Raw genomic sequence first — 22,903 nt, forward strand, 5'->3', positions numbered from 1 at the left:
ATAGAGTAGTTTCATACAATAAACTTGATGAAATAGGGAAATCGCGAAACCTTTAAAATCACGAAAACTTAGAAATCTGTGAATCGATCTAGCACCGCAATGAATAGACAAATCTTAATGAAGCTTGTTGGAAATATGTAGAATATAAGCATATCGAGAAAATCATGAAAACCTAAAAATCTAGGAATCGATCTAGCACCCCAATCAATTGACAAATCTTAATGAAAATTATTGAAAATATGTAGAATGTAAATTAATCCCTGATAATTATATCACAATGCCATCGAAGGTGATTTGACTTTTGTGTCAGAACCTGAATTGGGACATAGTGCATTTCATTACCCTAGGTTAGGTAACTTCATTTCACTTTTCAATAAAATCTAAAATGCAGCCGTTTTTGCAGGAGGTACCATTTTCTGTGAAAATTTTAGAGGAAAATTAAACAGTTTTTAGTTAATTTCTACTTCTATTTTCAACTGAAGAAAAAATCCTTTTGTGTATATACAGAATCATTGCTGTTACTTAATCTTATCAAAAAAAATTATTTAAAAACTAACCCATAATAGCCGATTTTTCATTTTGTTCAATTTGGGTAAAATAAAAATATTACCATCTCCAAAGGGTTAAAATCAAAATTTCAAAGCTTTAAAATTTTGTTCATTGAAAATAAATAGCAGTTTATAAGGACTTTTTGCATCCATCTTCTCATTTAACAGGAAAAAAAACCAAAAATAGAATCTATTTTTTCAGTGTTGACATAAAAAAGCATTTGATTAAAAATATAATAATATTTTTTTTTAAAAGTGCTAAAAAGTAATACAGACTATTCAACTTTACCTCTGACATTTAATTAGATGTAAAAAAATCTATTTATTATAGCAGACAATTATGATAATTTGTTTACAAAATTTTCACCAAAGCATTACTGATAAACCAAGGACTTATTAGATAACATACTAAATGCTCCTTTGTAAAAAGTTTCTATGTATTCTGTATTCTATAAATATATTCTATAAGAAAATCATGTTTTCAAATGGCCATTTCAAATTTAGAGTAGCTTTTAAAAAGTAGAATCTATTTAATCTTTAAAGAATTAAAGTAAAGAATAAAAAAGTTTTTGAATTTTATCTTGACATATATATGACTAGCATGGCAGTATATAATTAGAAATGTCGATTATTTTATAAATAATCCTTGTTTAAACTCTCAAACTTGAAAAGTGTCACTTAATTTAAACTATGTTATTCAAAAGTTGGATTCGGTAGAAAATGTGATGGAAGGTTTTATTCCACTAACCTTTCACTAACTGCTTTTACCTGGTCCCGGAATGATTTTAGGAATTTCCCCATCCCTTTGAATTAAAAGCTTCTAGATGCTAGTGGCGCATCCCCTAGTTTTACATAATATGATTAAAAACAATGTTTTTCTGTCCGACTTAATCCCAAATAAACATAATTTAGAAATAGTCACAATTTTAATAATGGATGTAGAACATACATGAATATTGTGACAGGGGGAAATTGTCATCAATTAAGCTTGCTAACATGAAACCCATGTATTGGTCAGTTTGTTCATCCAGAAAGAGGGGAGGATATAAATGTGGTAGAGGGGGAAATGTTAATTTAGTCTTATTAGAGAACATGAAAATCCAAATAATAATATATCCATTATTAGTAGCGAAGCTACTCTATAATTCCAATGTCCGTTTATCTTTTTTAAAACTGGTTTACTTTAGCAATGTATATAGAATACATGTATATATTAACAAGGGAAAATTTGTCGCCAATTTAGCTAGCTAATATGTACCTCGTTTATTATAGTTTGTTCATCCAGGGGGTGGATTGGGGTATTGTAACTTTAGCTGGCTGTGAGAATTACTTTATTAGAGTACACGAAAATCTGGTGCAACATCCAAATAATAGTAATATTTCTATAGCATTCAGCAGATCTACACATGGTAGAGAAAGGTACGAACGAATCTTAGCCTAAACAAATTTCATAAATAAAGACAAAATAAAGACCTACTGCTGCTATGTCAGATGAGCGGTATTTATAGTAAAAGTAGGGGAAATGCCTTCTCTCAAAAACAAGTGCAACCCAATTAACATGATCATTTTGGAAAAAGGGTATGTTACAATATAGTCTGAAATATTTTGGATCATAAGCGTGAGGAAGGGGATGAATACAACCCCATGAAACAACATTTTATGAAGAACTGCATTTCCCTTTTATCACCCTTGAATAGAGAGAGAAAGAGACATAGAAACAAAGAGAGAGAGAAGAAGATTGATTGAGAGAGAGAGGGAGCATAAGAGAACGTAAGTTAGAAAGACAATTTTACCTATAAAATAGACATTAAACATTCAATCTTGTCATTCTAATATACATACAGTACTAAGGTTTTTGTCTGTATGCAAAATTCTCGGAAATCGCTGGTCCAACTTGGTTTCACTTTTATTTTGGTGTGGTTTTAGACTATTTTCAAGATCAATATCGCCATAAAGTCAAAGGGTAGAACATTTCATGGATCTAAAGGGATAAGACAAAGGCCAATAATTTGATGTACATCCCCAATATTGAAACACAAAACTACCTTCTTTGGAGCTTAAGATTAGTTAAACCAACGAATAAGAAACATAATTGTAAAACTTTAAGGACTAGTGTAATAAACATTGGTATCTCTCACTCTGGGAACAGCTAGTCACTTGAAGCTACACTTTAATTTGAAATGTCCGTTTCAAAACATGATTTTCTCATAGAATACAAATTTTTAAAGGAGCATTTAGTATGTTATCCAATAAGACCTTGGTTTATCAGTAATGCTCTGATGAGAATTTCCATAAGAAAATTTATTTTAATTGGCTGCTATACTAAATTGACTTTTTTTACATCTATTTCAATGTCAGAGGTAAAGACTGAATAGTCTGTATTAGTTTTTAGCACTTTGAAAAATATTTTTTTTACAGTTTTTCATCAAATGCTTTTTTTATGTCAACACTGAAAAAATAGATTCTATTTTTGTTTTTTTTCCCTGTTAAATGAGAAGATGGATGCAAAAAGTCCTTATAAACTGCTATTTATTTTCGATGAACAACATTTTAGAGCTTTGAAATTTTGATTTTAACCCTTTGGAGATGGTAATATTTTTAGTTTACCCAAATTGAACAAAATGAAAAATCGGCTATTATGGGTTAGTTTTTAAATAATTTTTTTTGATAAGATTAAGTAACAGCAATGATTCTGTATATACACAAAAGGATTTTTTCTTCAGTTGAAAATAGAAGTAGAAATTAACTAAAAACTGTTTAATTTTCCTCTAAAATTTTCACAGAAAATGGTACCTCCTGCAAAAACGGCTGCATTTTAGATTTTATTGAAAAGTGAAATGAAATTACCTAACCTAGGGTAATGAAATGCACTATGTCCCAATTCAGGTTCTGACACAAAAGTCAAATCACCTTCGATGGCATTGTGATATACTTTTACAACAAAACATAAAAAAATCCTTCTTATTAAAAATGGTTAAAATTTATATATTTTTATAAGCCTATCCATATTTCCCTTGTATTTATCTGTTAAAATAATAAACAAGTATGACACAGGATTTTTAGGGATTTAAAGGGGTAAGACAATGGATGATAAATTGATATACATTCCTAATGATGATACACAAAATTACCTCATAAGGTACATAATAGTTAGTGGTTAAAACGTTTGGAGACTCACCTTAATGAACCAACCAACAAAAGAGTCCCCAAAGTAGTTATTCCTAAGAATAAAAAAACGTCATTATAAAACTTTGGGGACTAGTGTAATAAACAGCCCAATGCCCTCTCCCTCTCTGGGTAAATTAAGGGATTAGACAATGGATGATAGATTACCAGGGATAAGGGGTAGGAAACCTGGCCATTAATTAGGCCCCGGCCTAGATTCTAAAGGGATATTGCAACTTTTACCAATTCCTAATTAAATAACATCACTCGCGGACGCTCCCAAGTAGCTATCGCTCTAAACCAATAAGGATCAGCCTGTTTTGTATCAACCAATAGCCAATTGGCGAATGAGAATATAAAAAACGCGGCAATGAAAAAAAATTCACCTTGTCTGCTTCTATGTTCTCTGCCTCCCGGAATGTGTCATCAGCTCTTTTCAAAATAAACTACTCTTTATTGCATAACAGTATTCAAATGTTTAGACACAAAGCTACTCTATAATTTACATGTGTTTTTTTCTTTGAAAAATTGTATACTTCTTTTATAGTAGCACAGCTACTGCATAATTCCTGTTGTCTGTCCGTCCGCTGCAGTAATAAGTGATTTTCTCGGCTGCTATTTAGGTTAGACCTCTGATTTTTTGGTGAAGGTACCCCTTAATAATTTACTTTGTCCGCGCGCCAAACTGCCGGTTGTACTTCAAAAGCTATTTTCTTTATTTTCGTCCTGGATTGGATTTATGCCTTTTTTTATTTCCCTTTGAATAAATAGATAAAAGTCTAAAGATTTGCTATAAACAAGGTTAAAACTGAAATCTAACCAATTTTTTGGAAGTTTTAAGCTTTTTTAGCTAGTAGTAAATATTGAGATAGGATGGGGAAACTATGTACACAATCGGAAACTCAAATTCAGCTGACCGTAATATATGTAGAACGATAAAAATAAGTTTTAAAAAAATATTATTCAATATATCAGGGCTCTGCAGCCACGCCTCATCCGCGCATATGCCTCAAATAAAAAAACCGCCTGTGTAAAATAGATGTTTAGGAACAGGTTTAGACATCCAACTAATATTTTAACTAACATCCAACTAATATAACGATTTTACGGAAGCTTTCACGCGGATAAAGTCCGTCTGCCGAGGCCTGCAATATATTATTATTATTTCCAAATTTCAGGGAGATGGTAAAACCAGCTGCTAGTCCGAATACTTTCAAGTCTTGGGACTCTGGGTAAGTTTATTCAAATACTAATGGATATATAATATATGAATACTAGCGGCTACGCCCCCTAGAGGCCTCTAGGGGCACTTGAGGAGGAGAGAGTTGAATTTAATAATTCAATTTCTTATTTTAGATTTTTTTTTAAAGTAAAAAAAAATTTGGGGGGGTGAAATTTTTTTTCGGGGGGTGGGTTACCCCCCCCCCCCCGGGAACACCCCCCCCCTCATTATTTTTTGTTTGGGGGGGGGTGTCCCACCCCCCAAGAAATAGTTATAAACCTTCCTGGGACCTATGAGAAGCTACCCTGTTAAGAAGAACCCGATCGGTTCAGCGGTTAGCGAGATCCTTCGGTACAGACAAACACACAAACATCCTGTTACTTTATTATAAGGATTGTTAGAGATTCTCGCATACCCTAATTAAATGTTTCTTCCAGCTGGCTAAAATAAAGATACCCTTTCCTCTCCTCCTCTGACAATGGAGGAAAATATTGACCAATATCTGAGTACTATATTAGGAAACTATATTGACAAAAGAAAATTTCGCTGTATCCATTCAAGTACTAAATCCTTATACTAAAGTAACAGGATGTCTGTGTGTGTATCTGTGTGTCTGTACCGAAGGATCTCGCTAACCGCTGAACCGATCGGGTTCTCCGTAACAGGGTAGCTTCTCATAGGTCCTGGGAAGGTTTATAACTATTTTGGGGGAGGGTACCACCACCCTCCCAAGAGAAATCACAATAAAATCAAAAATATTAAATATTTCCGCCGCATAGTGTCGCTAGCATAGTCGCGCTACGTAGTTGCGCTGCGTAGACGAATGAATTTAAAAATTCATAACATAGACAAGTAATTTCTCAAATTAGATATTTAAAATAAAAAAAAATTAAAGGCCACTAGAGGCCTCTAGGGGCGTAGCCGCTAGTATTAGTTATAGGATGTATGCTTGTCTATTTGTAGGAGTTAAAGAATTTACTGGGGTTTAGAACAAACTTATTGGGTTTTTAAATCTTCAAATAAAAAAATCACAAAACCTTTTATATCATTTTAATTAAAATTTTGCAACATTCAGTTATTCAGTTGAGCTTGAGGTGAAAGGTTGTCCTAACCACTCTCCTCCCCTACCCCAACTTATAACTCTTCACCGACTAGATTATCTAGTTTTGACCGCCCGCTAACCAGTACAAATACAATTGTAATTAATTCTACAGCTGACTCATCAAGTTTGACCGCCCAACACACAGCGAATCTGCTCCACTAGTGAAAAATTTAAGATAAGTTTTTTTGTGTTTATTTAAAAGTATTGATATTTGTGATATTCATCCTTAGTTTAACATATTAGTGAAGGTAATTAATTTTATTCTTAGTGATTATGACTAATAACATTACCCCTAACTCTAATTCCTCCCTTGAAGGGCAGCGAGAAAATTCCACTACCCCTGCAGATTGGAATAATTTTACCTTTGACCACTTCTCTAAAATAACTGAGACAACGGGAAAAATTAGGGAAGAACTTGATAAGCTAAGTCAATGTAATAGTGGGAAGCCTAGTGAAAAGGCTAAAATCATAGCTCCAATAACCAATTGGTTTATTGAACTAGAATCTAAGATGAATGATTTGTCTAAGTTTGTTTTCGGGTTATCTAATAACCAGAAGACGCTAATTGAAAGAATTGAGAAACTAGAGGCCACCGTAGCTATCAATGTGGCTTCTGGCGACCTTGTGTCTGAAATCGAAAGGTCAGCAGGGTATAAAGATTTGTGTAATGAAACCATGCTTGCTTCTCTAAGTAGTAAGGTCCCCAACTTGGATTTAGGCGTTCACATTGATAGGGATTCTGACATTTCTATGATTGAAACGGTGAAGACAAAGCTTTCTTCTACTCTCACCCCTAAAGTTTTATCGGACGTAGTAATCACCCCATTAGCAAAAGAAACATTTGAGAAAAATGAAAAGTTTATCGTTCCAGTATTACTGAAATCCAAAACTAAACAAGGAAAGGCTGCTTTAGATAAGGCTCTAAAGACTAAGGGGTTAGAGGTTAACTTTCATTGGCCTAAACAATTGTTTCCTATTATTAAAAGTTTAAGAGAAAAGTACCAAAATGTTAAATCTGAGGACATAGATTTAACCTCTAAGCAAATTCTTATTAGGCCCAGCGCAACCGGAAAATCCATAATGGTTTCTTACAGAACAAGGATAGGTACTAACTGGACATTTTTAGAAAGTTTTAAAACTCCTGCGCCTCAAGCAATGCTTGAAAACACCAAATTCTTGCAACCTTTCTCTAGTAAATATATACAAATGTGAGTAAACAAAATAATCATTGATTTAAAATATTCTTGTCAAAATAATGCATTATTTATATAAACTGCTCCTTTTTGTTGTTACTTTTAAATGGTATAGTTACTATAGATGTGAAATGTTATTCCCCCTTTTACATTCTCCCCCTTCTGCCCTTGGTTGTAATTTACCCCAATTTTATCATCCAAATCTCTACATTGACATTTCTCATAAATTGCAAAAAAATATTTTGAAACATTACACTATGTCTCTTGGTTCAGTTTTATCTTTTAAAAAAGGGATAAACATTTTTAACTTGAAGAAAAATTATATGTCTTTTTGTAAGCTTTTAGGGGATCCTAAATTTAAAAAGGCGAGGAATTAATATTTGAAGAAGTAATTTTAAGTCCCCCTCCCCCAGTAAACCAGCCTACATCTGGAAATTCTTTTTGCTTAGACAATGTAAAAGTTATAAGCCAAAATATGAACTCGCTAAATTTAAGTTTGGCCTCTCTAGATAAAGATGGTGTGAAGTTTAAAATGAAAATTAATGCAGTTTTAAAAACAAATTCACATATAATTTTACTTCAAGACACGCGTGTGGGTAATAATGTAACATTTCTTAAAAACTATTTAATGATAAGTAAATTCGGAAATTATGATATTTATCTCAATAGCACAAAAGGGGATCGTGGTGTAATCACAATGATAAGGAGAAATTTTTGTCATAAAGTTTATAGAATATTTAAATCTAGGTGTGAAAATGTAATTATCGTTGATTTGCATATAAATAATGAACGAATGCTTATCATTAACTGTTATGGTCCAACTCAATCTCAAAATAAAGATTTTTATTCACTCTTAAAACAAAAAATTGAAAGTATTGGAATTTCTAAGTTTGTTATTTTGGGAGATCTGAACTGTTTAACTTGTGATTTGCCTATAAATTCTAACGTAGTTTTAAATAATTATGAAATTCTTAACATGAGCGCAATACCTAACTTAATTCACACAAAAACTTTAGTTTCGTGGATAAGGGATGGATTTATTGTAGACAAATTTAGACTTTTGTATCCAAATTTAAAAACTTATAGTTATATTCCTTTTAGTGAACAAGCTATAAATAGGTCAAGGATTGACCATTGTTTGGCAAGCCCACAATTTAGTCCATTAATCAAAAAAGTTGAATATCCAAATAGGCTATCAAAATATTTTGACCATAAACCTGTCACTTTCTTTGGAAAAAGTAAGAATATTACTAGACCAAAAGTTATTGATAGCTCCCTACTTAATATTGAACATTTATATTCTACAGTAAAATTTTCTGTGTACAGCTTTATGGTTGATAATACAGAACCTCCAAATAAAAATGAATTAACTCTACTAATTAATAGGATTAACATTTTATCTTTTTATATTCAGGGGCTTGAAAAAACGATCTTAAAGCTACCCAATGACAAATTTTGTAAACATTTAATTAAAGTTTATAGTAATGAAATTGAAGAAAACTGTTCACTTTTTCCCAGTATTGAAACTTTTTTATCTTATAACACTAAGTTGGAACCGGACTTAATGTTAGAATGTTTATTAAATGAAATAAAAAATACATGTATATCATTTCAGTCATTTTATGTTAAAACAACAAAGGAGGAAAAAAATAATTTGTCTGATCAATTATCATATTTAAGAAGTATTGGTGATTTTAATTCTGTTAATTTTAAAGAAACTGAGGCAAAACTTTTGGAAATTGAACACAGGGAAAATCTAAGACTTTTGGAAAACACAAATTATTTTAACTTATTAAACCATGAGAAAAGCACTAGAAGCTTTTCTGAACTTTTGAAAAATAAGAACTCTCATGAATCTGTATCTTTGATTAAAGACTACTCAGGGAATATTATTCAAAATGATGATGAGAGACAAAATTTTATTGTTAATCACTTTAAACAACTTTTTAGCACGTCTGTTGAGCCAGAAATTTCTTTTGAAGAATTTTTTGAAAGAAATGAAAATGATCCAATTTTCGACCCTTTTAAATTATCGCAAGAAGATAAATTAAATCTTGAGTCACCTATTCAAATGTCTGAACTGGAAACCATGCTTAAAAATGCTAATTTAAATGCTGCTGTTGGTTTAGATGGCATACCTATGGCGTCAATTAAACATTTTTGGGATTTAATTAAAGATACAATGTTACATGGTTTTAACTATATGGCTAATAAAGGGGAGTTAAGAGGTATGATGAATATAAGTAGAAGCAATTTAATTCCAAAGGGTGGAGATAAAGATCTTTCTAATATTAAAAATTGGCGTAGCATTGGTATACTTACATCTCCTTATAAACTATATAGTGGAGTTATAAATTTAAGATTAAAAACTGTTGTAGATTCCATAATACACAATGCTCAGAAAGCTTATTCCGATCAGTATTTTATACAAGAATGTTTAATAAATGTATATGAACTGCTTTCAAAATCAAACTCCACAAATTCTCCTTTAGCAAGTCTAATAATTGACTTTTCGAGGGCATTTGATACAATAGGAAATACCTACTTACAATCTGTATTGCATTTCTCTAATTTTGGTCCAAAATTTATTTTAATGGTATCTTCTACTTTTAAAAACCGAAAATCTTGTATCTTGACTGATTGCGGTTTAACACAAAATTTTGAAAATAAAATAGGTATTATTCAAGGAGACCTTCCATCTCCAAATTTATTTAAAATTGCAATAAACCCACTCGTTATAAAATTATGTCTAACAAACACTCTTAAAATTCCAAATTCAATTCCTTACAATTTTAACAGAGATGAAAATAAAGTAAATGTAGCAAGTGGTTTTGCAGACGATATGCAAAACTTCATGGAAGTAAAGTCAGAATCTCTCCAAAAATGTTATGATATTTTGACCAGCTTTGGAAAATTATCAAACCTTAAAGTTAACAACTCTAAGACTCAAATTATTATAACTGGTGGGTTACCTTCTTTAGATTTTATAAGAAAAGTTGAGGAACTGAATTTTGAAATTTCAGATAATTTCACAATTTTAGGTCTAAGCTTGCACAAATCTTTAAATGACACTAATTTAATTTGGGACAAAATATTGGCAAAAGTTGTAAAATTGCGCAATTTTTGGAATTTATTCAATCTTAGTATTCCTGGAAGGGTTTCTATTATAAAAACATATTTTTATTCACAATTATCATATCTAGGTTCAATTTTCGAACCAACAGACCAATTTTTAGCAGACTTTGAAAAGTGTGTTGTAGGCTTTCTAAAACAAGGGGGAAGGATTGCAAAGGATAGAATTTTTCTTGACTGTAGCAAGGGTGGGCTTGGCCTGCCTAACCCAAAAGAATTTCTCACTAGTCTTAAAGTTAGCATTTTTTTAAAAGGTCTTAAGGCAAATGATTCATGGGGTAAAGAATTGAGACAATATCTTGCAGATCCCGAAAACCCTTTATCTGTACAAATTGATAAAATTATTCCAGAATCTAACCCAATTTTGTACAATCTAGTTAAAGCTTTTTTACGTTTTTGTGATTATTATTGGAAATTTAGTGGAAACATTCTCGCTGCCCAAGTTGTTAATAATCATTTATTCACGGATAATCAAGGAAATATGATCAATAACAACTTCTTCACAATAAACTCATGGTTAAGGTATGGTAATGAACTAAAAAATCTTACCTTAAGTAATTTTATCTCAAACTTTGGCAATGTTTTAAATTATGATGAATTTTGCAGGAAATCTTCCTGTTATGTAACCCCAAATGAATTTATAAGAATGAAACATAATCTAAGAGTATTTTTAAATAGGTGTAAAACAAAATTTTCTCAAAAATCTGTTTCAATATTGGTCTTTTTTTCAAAGCCCAATTTGAGAGCAAAAGATTTTAGATACTTCTTAGATATAACCAAATCTATGTTAACTAATTGTCAACCCGTTAAAACTAGAAATACGTGGCTCAGTAATGAAATAGATATAAATAGAGAATCAAGGTTTATGTGCATGTGGCGATTATCCTATCTTCCCATGAACATAAGAGACTTTGCTTTTAAATTATCTAACAATCTTCTTCATTTTAATGCAAATTTATCAAAATTTAGTGACACTAGTCCAGCATGTACACAATGTACAATAGCTTTAAATCTTCCCACCCCTAGAGAAACTTCTTGTCATTTTTATCTTTATTGTTCATCAAATACAGAATTACTTTTAGAATATTTTAACACTTTTCTTTACCAATCTAATATAACATGGGTTGCCAATTATGTTCTCTTGGGAGCACCGTCTAATATACCATTCTATAAAGCTATAATAATCAATACAGAAATTATTATTTCAGCTTGGTTTCTTTTTGAATGTAGAAATAAGAAAATTAAACCTGTATTGTCAATGTTAAAAGAGTTTTTAAAGAATTTTAGAGCAATATTTATGCGTTTTCCTAAATATCAGAATGCGTATAATAAGTGGATAAGAGAATAAAAGGGTTAGTGTTATTACAGGGCCATTAAGAAAATCTGTTTGTTAGTTTTTCTATCTCTTTCTTAATATCTGTCAATATTTCTTTCAACTATGAATTTTTTCTAACTTAAACTTTCATTCTTTTTTTTTCAGTTTCTTAAGCTGACGGCTCAGGGTAAACAGATAATCAGGATAACCAAAAATCCTTGTGTTAATGAAAAAGATGCCATTGCCCTCACTTTGACTAGACGAGAAATTACCAGCACTCAACACATCTTCAAAGAAGACGGAACACATGAAAGAAACCAAATTTATTTTTATATAGTAATTGTAAATAATTTCAATTTCATATTTTTAGTAATATTTTTGTGATTTTATGTTCATAAACTGATTAAAAACCAATAAAATACGTAATAATAATAATAAAATTTTTTAAGTTGAATGAAATCTTCCTTTTCCAGTATGGCTTTGAAACCGATTAATTTCCCCTGTATTAGAACTGGTTTTCAGCCATACCGAAAAATTAAGTATCGTATTAATACAAGTTTTTCAATAATATTAAAATAAAAATCATAAAATTTATGCAAGTTTTGTCAGCCCGGATCTTCAGCCCCTGGTTATAATCTTATTATTTTCTTTTATTTTAATGTCCGCTGCAAGCTGTCTATAATGAAATGCTATAAATAACTATAATGTATCTGATTATTGTTAATTCGCAGGGATTATGACGAGACAGACCCAGAATCCTACCAATATTGGGCCAGGTAAATACTTTATTTTGGCAGCGGAGCAACTCTATAATAGTTAGGCGTCTGTATGTCTGTCCCAGAGATTGTGATGAGACAGACCCAGAATCCTACCAATATTGGGCCAGGTAAATCCTTTGTTTTGGCGGAGCAGGGCCACTCTGTAATAATTATGTGTCTGTCTGTCTATCTGTCTGTCTATCTGTTTGTCCCATGGATTATGACGAGACAGACCCTGTATCCTACCAATATTGGACCAGGTAAATCGTTTGTTTTGGGAGCGGAGCAACTCTATTAGCTATCTGTCTGTCTATATGACTGCCATAAGGATTATGCCGAGACAGACCCTGAATCCTACCAATATTGGGCCAGGTAAATCGTTTGTTTTGGGGGAGCATGACAACTCTAAAATAGTTATGTATCTGTCTGTATTTCTATTCAATGAATTTTGGCAATCATACATTAACTCAACAAAGCAGAGAATCAAAATAATTCTTGAATTCTGATGAGGAAGACCAAAAAAACTGAAATTATTGGTGGAAAAGTTCGGACAATTGGAACAAGATTTTGTGAAATTCATGAACAAATGAGTGTACGTGGTTATACAACTTTGTGTATTAATATTATTTGAAGTCTATTGTCCCTTTCCCCCCCTAATGTTTTCCAAAGTCAATAAATGTTTAGAATGTTATGGACAGCGCCTGAAATTTTGAGGAAACCAAACTACAGAATAATGGGGACTCAAAAGGTGAGAGATTAAACAGGGATCTAAAGGGATAAGACAATGACCGATAAAGTTATGTACATTCCAGTAATGCTACATAAAATTGGCCAGCTGTAGATTACAATTAGTGGTTAAAACGTTTGGACACTCAATTTAATGAGCCAACAAATAAAAATTCCAGCAAATTCCCCAAAGTTGTTCAGTCAGCGAAAAAGTAAACGTTTTTTAAAAACTTCGGGAACTCTAATAATAAACAGACCAATGTCTTCTTCCTCCCTGTAGACTAAATATATATAACAGCATACAACTTTGCGCGTTTCTTAGTGCTGTGCAATTCTTGTAAATTTTATGGAAATGTGTTGTCAGCCTTTTGGCAGCTACCTTCATTTGGAGTTTTGTTGTCGAAACAACAAAATCGTAATTTGGTATAGAACCATTAATATTTTAAAAATCGCCTTCTTTTAGAAAAAAAATCATGAAATATTTTTTATATAAAATTATACAAGTAATTGAAAAAATAAGATAATTAATCATTAATTATTGTAAAGGATAAGTGGGATAAATTAAGTAAAAATACTCTGTATAATTTTTATTTTATTTAGGGTGACATCTATTCGTTTGCTATCATCCTTCATGAGATTGCGGCCAGGTAATTCCTCCCAATAAAGAAACATGATATTTATCTGTCTGTCTGTACCGAAGGATTTCCCTAACCGCTGAACCAAAATGGTTCTCATTTACAATGTAGCTGGGCTCAAAGCCTTTGTGAAGATGAAAATTATTGGTTGAAAATTTGGATACTTCTAGTTTGGAGCAAGCGAATCAAAATTAATTGCATTTTTTGAGCCAACAAATATTATAACTTTGGTTACCAGTGTAATTTACAGTCCAATGTCCCCTCCCTTCCTGGGTTTTCAGTACTGTAGTTAAGTTAGCATAGAAACTCTTTCGAAATACTAAATTTTAAAAATGTTTCTCGTATTCATTCGAATCCGTTGGGTAGGAAACGGTTCTCATCCAGACGAAGCATTGTATTAGATCCAGCTTTCTACGAATATAAAAATGTACAATCATAAGATTAAAACCAGTTTTTTTAGCCGGTGCCTTCATACAATAATAGCCCCAAAACCATCCCAATGCTCGGATCTCAAAATAAGATAGCCTAAAACCATCCCGAGACCTATTTGAAGCTCCCCTAAAAAGGAGAACTCAAACAGTCCCGTATTTTGAAATCATAAGCTTAAAAAAATCGGGGAAGATAAAATTAAATATAAATTGATAAATAATGTTAAAAATAGATAGTACGTAAATAAATATTTCAGTAAATAAATTAAAGTTTCACATTAATTATGGTATTATCACTATTTAAGAGTAGGATAGAAAAAAAATATTTTCTTCCCCATAATGATAAACAAAAATACCCTTTTGTAGATAATTTACATTGTGGAATGTAAAGCTTGGAAACTGCTGGATGAAGATTTGATAAAAAGTACTCATAGTTTTTAATGAAACTAATGTGAAAGCCTATTCATAAAACTTTGGGTACCTGTATAAAGAATAGTACAATGACATCTCCCGAAAAAAAATAATATTTTTTCTATCTCATGCTTTTGTTTAGGCTTGGGCCGTGGGGCTGCCATATTAAACCCAAAGAAATCATCACCTACTTAATTGAAAGGTAAGTTTTTACTAGGATCCTTTGATTGCACACAATTTGTCTCAATGTTTATCCATAAAGAAATTTCTATTTGGCCCTTCCATAATATAGTTTTCAACTTTTCCTGGACCTTCACTGTACCATATCGGTCTAGCTGTTAGCTTAACATGGGTAGATGGGGCGTTTCGTTATTTCAGCCAGCTGCAATCATCACTTTATCAATATCTGGTGCAATATCCAAGTAATGATAAATCCATTGATATTTTGCTTTAACCATAGAGATACCTATAATATTCAAGTTCATTATTATTTTAATTTTGTTTTGACAACAATTATTTCATTTTTTATCTCATGTATAGAAATGTGTTAATTTTGCTTTAATGCAAGGATCTAAAGGGATAAAAGAAACAATGGCCGATAAATTGATGAACATCCTCAATGATGATAAACAATTTTAACCCTTCTGTAGATTACAGTTAGTGGTTCAAACGTTTCTACATTCAACGTAATAAACCAACCAATAAAAATTTAATAAAAGTCCAAAAAGTTGTTAAGCCATAGAATAAGAAAACGTGGATCGTGGAAATAAAACGAAGTAGCGGTCTCGTCGTATTTTCACAGTAGCTTTTTATAGCTTACTTTAGGTTCGGTTAGGTGAATCAAATGTTAATGATTGCCCCGGAGTGTTGGAGCCCCCCGCAGGGGCTAAAAATAGAAGAAAGGCTACTGTGAAAATACGACGAAATTCGCTACTGCATTTTTTTCCATGATCCGAAAACGTTATTATAAAAGTTTGGGGTACAGTATAACAAACAGCCCGGTGTCCCCTCCCTCCCTGACTATGTATAATGTACAATTGTTTTACGTCAATTTGAATGGCCTAATCTTTTTGGCTTTGTTTGCCTTGTAAAGTCTAAAATATCAAGAAGATAAGTATATTCATGTTAGCTCAAAAATTAACCGCGTCACAACAAAGACATTGAAATGGTTGGTAGTCTCTGCCCGTGGCGTTCAAAAGGAAAGAAAGGTGAATGTCCTAGCCTATAAACAGGTCCAATGAAATCCACGTATAATTAAGAAAAGCAGATAAGGAGCGAGAAATTAAAGACCACAAATTTAAAATTATATGGTATTTTCATGTTAATAGATTATTTAGGTTTTTCTCGAAAATAAAATTTAACATGTAGCGCATCTTTATCTTTAACTAAGATATGTCCGTACGTCCATCAGTATACTCAAGACTCGTTTATTTTATAAAGTAGTAAGATTTTTTTTTATCTAACCGTCAATATTTTGAAAACTAAGGATTGAGTTCTCTATTTTAGAAAAGCTTTACTTTGGCATCGTGAAGGTTTTAGGCTATTTCATTTTAAATAGATATCTTTGGATGGCTATGCCCTCTCATCTCATCCCTAGATACTATGGGCGCAGCAGATAGTTGTAAACATATTCCAGTATTGCTTAGAAAGAGAAAGCCCAATCTGTCCCGATTTTGTATCACTTTTGAAAAGTGAGATTCCTGTGACGTCATATAAAAAGGGAAGGGGGGAAGAAAATCTCTTCCCTTTTCTCCCATCTCTTTTGAAGAGATTTTCTTCCCCCCTTCCCTTTTTCTTTCCCGAAACGTATATGACGTAACTGGAATCGCACTTTTAAAAGTGATACAAAATCGGGACAGATTGGGCTTTCTCCTTAGAAACCGATTAATATTCGATGGAACAGAACCAGCAATACTGAAATACCATGTATAGTAGGGTGGGTCGATTTTGGACATTTTTTTCTAAGGCCAAAGCGGGGATCTGCAAATGATTTGTATGAATATAATACACCTCTGGATGATTTTAAATTTATCCTAAGTCTTAAAACCGCTGACGACCAGACATTCAATTGTATAGCTATTTGTAAATGGGAGTCAAAAATTTATTGAATCCGAACTATGACTTCATGGTGCTCCCAGGAAAGGCATTGAGGAGTAGAATCAGGAACTTTTGACCGTTTCAAAAAATCTCGTTCCTAGCCTGAGAAAATATAAAAAACCTCTACAAATTGGACAATTCTCAATAAACCTTTAAAAAATGTGGTTTTTTAGTGATTTCTAAGGCTAGGAACGAGATATTTTGAAACGGACAAAAGTTCCTGATTCAGCTCCTCAAGGCCTTTCCAGGGAGCACCTGAAGCCATAGTTCTGATTCAAAAAAATTTTGAATATCGTCTTTGCATATTAATAAGTAATCAAATATACTTTTTAGTGGTCGCGTTCTAAAACTCAATTTTTTAAAATTCTTTTTCGGTCAGAAATGTTTTACAGGTTAATTTTATCCGTTGCATATCCCCTCTTTGTCTAATTCCGATATGAACCCGCCCTAATGTATAGCATCAAATTACAGACAATTTTTCAAAAATATTAAAATAAAGATCATTAAAGTAATACAAGTTTTGGTAGACCCAGACCCCTAGGACTAACAAAACTTGATCAATCTTATAACTTTTTATTTTAATATTTACGGAAAGCTGTCTATAATACCATGCGATAAATAACTATTCTTTTATCCATGAAAATTAAAACATTTCTTATCTAAGACATACAAAGTTTGAAATATTAATGTTTTTTATTTTTTAATTTTTTGACGTAATAAAAGCAAACAGATTTATTATTATTGTTTCCCTGTCCAAAAATTTGGGACCTATTACAGTTCACGGTAAAATATTCCTGGTATCAATTGGTATAAATTATAATTTTTTTGAGCAAATTTTAAACTTAAATAAAGACAGACATAAAATCTATTAAAATAATTATTCATCCTTTATGAAGACGAAGAAAGTCCCTCAAAAACAATTCTGACGTCATAAAAATGAGGGATGAGGAGAGGAGGAGTGGGAAAGAAAACCCCTAAAAAAAGAGATGGATAATCCGTAGTTTTTATGACGTCACATGCTGATTTTTTGAGGGACTTTCTTCGTTTTCTCCTTTATTATTAATATTATTATTATTTAGTAAGATAGATGGGGATAAGAGACTACTGAGACCAGATATTGAGGATCTTAACTTGGATGAGGTATAATTATTTTTTGGAAGTAATATGTGCTTTATAAATCTTTATAAAGATAAACATACAATTGATTACCCATTTTCCACCTAATTTCCGAAGTTGTACACAGATAACCCAACTATTGCAAAAGCTTTTTTCAGCTACTCCGGTCAAAGGGAAAGGTTGATTATTAAAATGTGATAATTCAAATTATTAATTGGAACTTAATAAAACGTAAAAATAGCTTAATTTGTGAAAACAAAGCGATTTATACATTATACATTCAAAATTTTAATTTTTCAAATTGTGATTTTTTTTGTGAAAGTTTGAAGCTTTTTTTTTAGCTAGTGGTAAATATTGAGATAGGATGAGGGTGATACGTACGAAATCGGAAACTAAGATTCAGCTGTTCAAAAACAAAGATTTTTCTATATTTAGGGTCTGTCTGGCCGTTTGTACATTACGCATAATTAATTTATGCATGTTATAATTATCCTATCGATATCAAACTTTGGATGATGATTTCTGTAACGGTTAGTTACGATTTATAAAGCATGGCATCTCTGTAATTGTGACCCAAAAAGTCCATGCGTCCATTTAAAACATGTCAATTTTTGTGTTCATGTTTGCTATCGTATGAATTTAAAGCTTCGCTTTCATGCATGTCGTAGTGCTTGTTATGGTAATTTTTAATTATTTTACATCTTTTAGAATTTGAAAACCCTGATAGAAAAATGTTGGTCAGAAGACCCTAGAAATAGGCCTAATATGGACGATATCAAGGTATCTATCTGTCTATCTATCTATCATATATCTAACCATCTAACAAAATTGAAATGATGGTCAGAAGATCCTAGAAATAGACCTAATATGGACGATATCAAGGTATCTATCTGTCTATCTATCTATATATCTATTCATCTACCAAAATTGCAATGATGGTCAGAAGACCCTAGAAATAGACCTAATATGGACGATATCAAGGTATCTATCTATTTATCTATATATATATTATCTATCTAACAAAATTGAAATGATGGTCAGAAGATCCTAGAAATACACCTAATATGGACGATATCAAGGTATCTATCTATTTATCTATATATATATTATCTATCTAACAAAATTGAAATAATGGTCAGAATAACCAAGAAATAGACCTAATATGAACTATATCAAGGTATCTATCTATTTATCTGTCCATCTATTTATCTGTCTTTCCATCTGTCTATCTATTTTTCTATCTATCTAACAAAATTGAAATGTTAGACTGAAGACCCCAGAAAAAGAAAAAAAAGAGAATTTCTTTCGGGGGCGGGTGGGGGTTTGGGAGCCACTTTGTTCTAGGGACGAATTATCTTGTAAGGGTGGTTGTACTCTCCCCCAAAGTAGTTATAAACTTTCCCAGGACCTGTAGGAAGCTACATTGTAAAGGAGAACCATATCGGTTCACCGATTAGCGAGATCCTTTGTTACAGACACACAAACAGACACACGGAGATCCTGTTACTTTTATATAAGATCTTTTATGACGTAAACATCAAAATCATAATTATTTGTCTAAACTAATATTTTTATAATTAGGTGACGATGAAAAAATTGATTCCAAGAAAATCCATCAATTTTGTGGATACTCTTCTGCAGAGGTAACGAAATAGAGATAGTCTAAAGAAACACTATTTATATTAGCCAATAGAATGATAGCGGAAGAAAAGTACAGCATGTTATTGGTTAAAATGTATACAAATTTTGTAACTAAAGGGCATAATTTTTATTTTGTTCGCATATTGAGTTAACTATAAAAAGTCGCATTTCTTAGGATAAAGCTTTTCCTTGATAAATTATATTGTGCAAAAATGTCTTAAATCGTAAGGCATATATGACAAAACTTGTAATAAGTTACCTATGAATAGAGTTATTTTTTTTAGGTAATATATCGTCGAAAAATACCGTCTCTTCTATATAACAAAAAATAAACAATTATGTTTGTTTGCTAGAATTTCTTTTTTAAGTTTAATGGATTATAGGGCCAGTTTGACTATTTAGATATACTAGCGGCTACGCCCTTTGAGGCCTCTAGTGGTACTTTTACTTTATATGTTTTTTTTAAATAGTACGATACTTATCTATGTTGCGTTAAATCTATATGATTCCTATCTACAATGTTGCGTTCAAAGTATATATACTTTTTTTTTTAAATTTAAATTTCTTTTGGGAGGGTGGTGGTACCCTCCCCCAAAATAGTTATAAACCTTCCCGGGACCTATGAGAAGCTACCCTGTTAAGGAGAACCCGATCGGTTAGCGGTACAACAAACAGTCAAACACACATCCTGATACTTTATTATTAGGATGAGGAAGGTTTTCTGTCTGCCCGTGATCTTGATTATGATATGATAATGTAACCCATGAGATTAAGATGATAACAAACAAAATTACCCCTTCTGTAGATTGGAACAAAACAATTAACTTTGACACGATGTTCTCCCTGACATTTGCTACCAATCGAAATTTTTAAAAGCGAAGCTTTTCTATAATTAGGGTCGGTCCGTCCGTCCGTCCGTATGTCACACATAGTTAGCTCTTTTCGTTAATTTAAACAGGTTAGAATTGTCCTATTGATTCCAAAGATGATTCCTGTAGTAGTTAGGTACAATTTAGAAAGCGTAGCAACTCTATAATCAATACCAGAATGTCCGTACGTCAACAAGGTACAATGGTATAAGCGAAGCATATCTATAAACAACTATTTATGCAGTTTTGCAACAAATTTACTTACTATATTGTTTGTACCGATGCATTAATATTCTGCTAATTCAGTTCTGACAATCAAGTGTTTATGTTCGTTGTCCTTCCATTTCAGAGCTTCGCTTTTATGGATGTTGTCAGCCTTGTTATTTTCTATTTAATTCAAAACATTTAAAAAGGAAAATTTGAACTAACTAAACAAATTATAAATGACAAATAGTAAATTTGGAACCAAAATATACAAAAATAACTTTAAATTAACGCTAAATTTTTGTATTTTCAAAATGATACTCATTTTTGTTTTCGTGTTCGGTTTAGTATTTTTCCAAATTTTCTCTTAAAAATTTAATGGATAAAAATTGAAAATATCTATCTAAATTTCACTAATTCTCTGTGCTATCTGTGTATCTATCTATCTATCCATCCACCAATCCTTCTTTATATTTGGCATTTACCTATCTATTTATCTATCTATCTATCTATCTATCTATCTATCTATCTACCTACCTATCTATCTATCTATCTATCTATCTATCTACCTACCTACCTACCTATCTATCTATCTACCTACCTACCTATCTATCTATCTATCTATCTATCTATCTATCTATCTATCTATCTATCTATCTATCTATCTATCTATCTATCTATCTATCTATCTATCTATCTATCTATCTATCTATCTATCTATCTATCTATCTATCTATCTATCTATCTATCTATCTATCTATCTATCTATCTATCTATCTATCTATCTATCTATCTATCTATCTATCTATCTATCTATCTATCTATCTATCTACCTACCTATCTATCTATCTATCAATCTATCTATCTATTTATCTATCTATCTATCTATCTATCTATCTATCTATCTATCTATCTATCTATCTATCAATCTATTTATCTATCTATCTATCTATCTATCTATCTATCTATCTATCTATCTATCTATCTATCTATCTATCTATCTATCTATCTAGAATGGAGGTATATGCCAACAACCTGGAACAGCAAGTAGAGGAGAGAACCAAAGATTATATAAAAGAGAAAGAGAAGTGTGAAGAGCTACTCCATGAACTTTTACCAGCGGTACCCAATCTTTTAGAATTTTTTACTTTACCTAGTTGGAGCGGGGGGCTTCTAATTTGATTTTAAAGTGATGATCTATAGAATCCAGAGCACCATCCGCTTGTAATGGTATGCTTTGCTCTAATACCCAAGGATATTTAAGGTTAAGTAACATTTAAACAGCCAACCAACCCTTTAATTGCACGATCTTTGTATGAAAGTCCTAACTGTGCAATGTAATTATTTGCCCCTGTTTATAGGCTAAGTATTCCCTACGACTGTAAGACTAAATTAAATTGAGTTATATTGCCTTTAGGAAAAATTATGTGTTTCAATTAGAAAAATTACTAAATATTCCTTAAAAATTCTTAAAATATTTTTGATGTTTACTTTAATTTCATATTTTTTCTAAAATGCTAAAATCCTGTTATTTGTGCTTCTTAAGTTTATAATTATCTTGTTATTTCTTGGCCAATAATATTTTTTATTTTAGACTGTGGCAAAACAACTTATCAACGAAGGGGACAAGGTAAAAACTTCTTTTTCAAATTTATAACTAAAAATTTTTCAAAGATTTTAAACAGACGAATTCTAGGTTCTATTTTGAAAACATAACATATTTTATGGATATGTGTATCACTCAAGTTTTTCGAATATTTATAAAATGCGCGTTTCAGTGATTAATTTTCCTCTTGTACTTCTCACGCAAACATACGTATATTCTCAGAATGCTTGGTATCGGTCACCGAGAAAAAGTTGTGCACTATATCTTGAATACTTAAACATGATTTATTGCTTATTAAATTTTATCAGTGACTACGGATAGAGCACCTCAAGAAAATATTTTCAATAATATTAAAATTGTTGATGCAACTAGCGGCTGCGCCACTAGCATCTTGGGGCTCTGGAAGTGGAAGGGTAATGAAATAAATTGTGTTCATCCCGAGACGTTTTTAAAAGCGAAGCTTTTCTATAATTAGGGTCGGTCCGTCCGTACGTACGTCCGTCCGTCCGTCCGTCCGTCACGGATAGCTTTTTTCGTTAATTTAGACATGTTAGAATTGTCCTATCGATTTCAAATTTTGCATGGTGATTCTTTCAGTAGTTAGGTTCAACAAACTTACTTACAATTTTGCTTTGACTCTTATACATTCGCATTCTGATTATTCAGTTCTGATATTATACAAGTGTTAATGTCCGTTTGTCCTACCGTTTCAGAGCTTCGCTTTTATGGATGTTG

The 22,903-nt window shown here is 31.7% G+C and overlaps 1 protein-coding gene across 1 annotated transcript in view; it reads left to right on the forward strand.

The window, feature by feature from the left end:
• The window catches only part of LOC145325755 (atrial natriuretic peptide receptor 1-like), a 116,776-nt gene that overhangs the window by 71,159 nt on the left and 22,714 nt on the right, over window positions 1-22,903 (forward strand). The window contains exons 34-43 of the mRNA XM_080168698.1: window positions 4,892-4,945; window positions 12,409-12,453; window positions 13,120-13,183; window positions 13,762-13,808; window positions 14,778-14,837; window positions 17,812-17,872; window positions 18,557-18,628; window positions 19,430-19,491; window positions 21,576-21,684; window positions 22,157-22,192. Of these exons, the coding sequence (XP_080024824.1) occupies window positions 4,892-4,945; window positions 12,409-12,453; window positions 13,120-13,183; window positions 13,762-13,808; window positions 14,778-14,837; window positions 17,812-17,872; window positions 18,557-18,628; window positions 19,430-19,491; window positions 21,576-21,684; window positions 22,157-22,192 (610 nt within the window). The remainder of the gene's footprint in view (window positions 1-4,891; window positions 4,946-12,408; window positions 12,454-13,119; window positions 13,184-13,761; window positions 13,809-14,777; window positions 14,838-17,811; window positions 17,873-18,556; window positions 18,629-19,429; window positions 19,492-21,575; window positions 21,685-22,156; window positions 22,193-22,903) is intronic.

The sequence above is a fragment of the Acartia tonsa genome, chromosome 8 (genome assembly GCF_053477335.1).
Source record: "Acartia tonsa isolate MP-2025a chromosome 8, ASM5347733v1, whole genome shotgun sequence".
Taxonomy (NCBI): Eukaryota; Metazoa; Arthropoda; class Copepoda; order Calanoida; family Acartiidae; genus Acartia; species Acartia tonsa.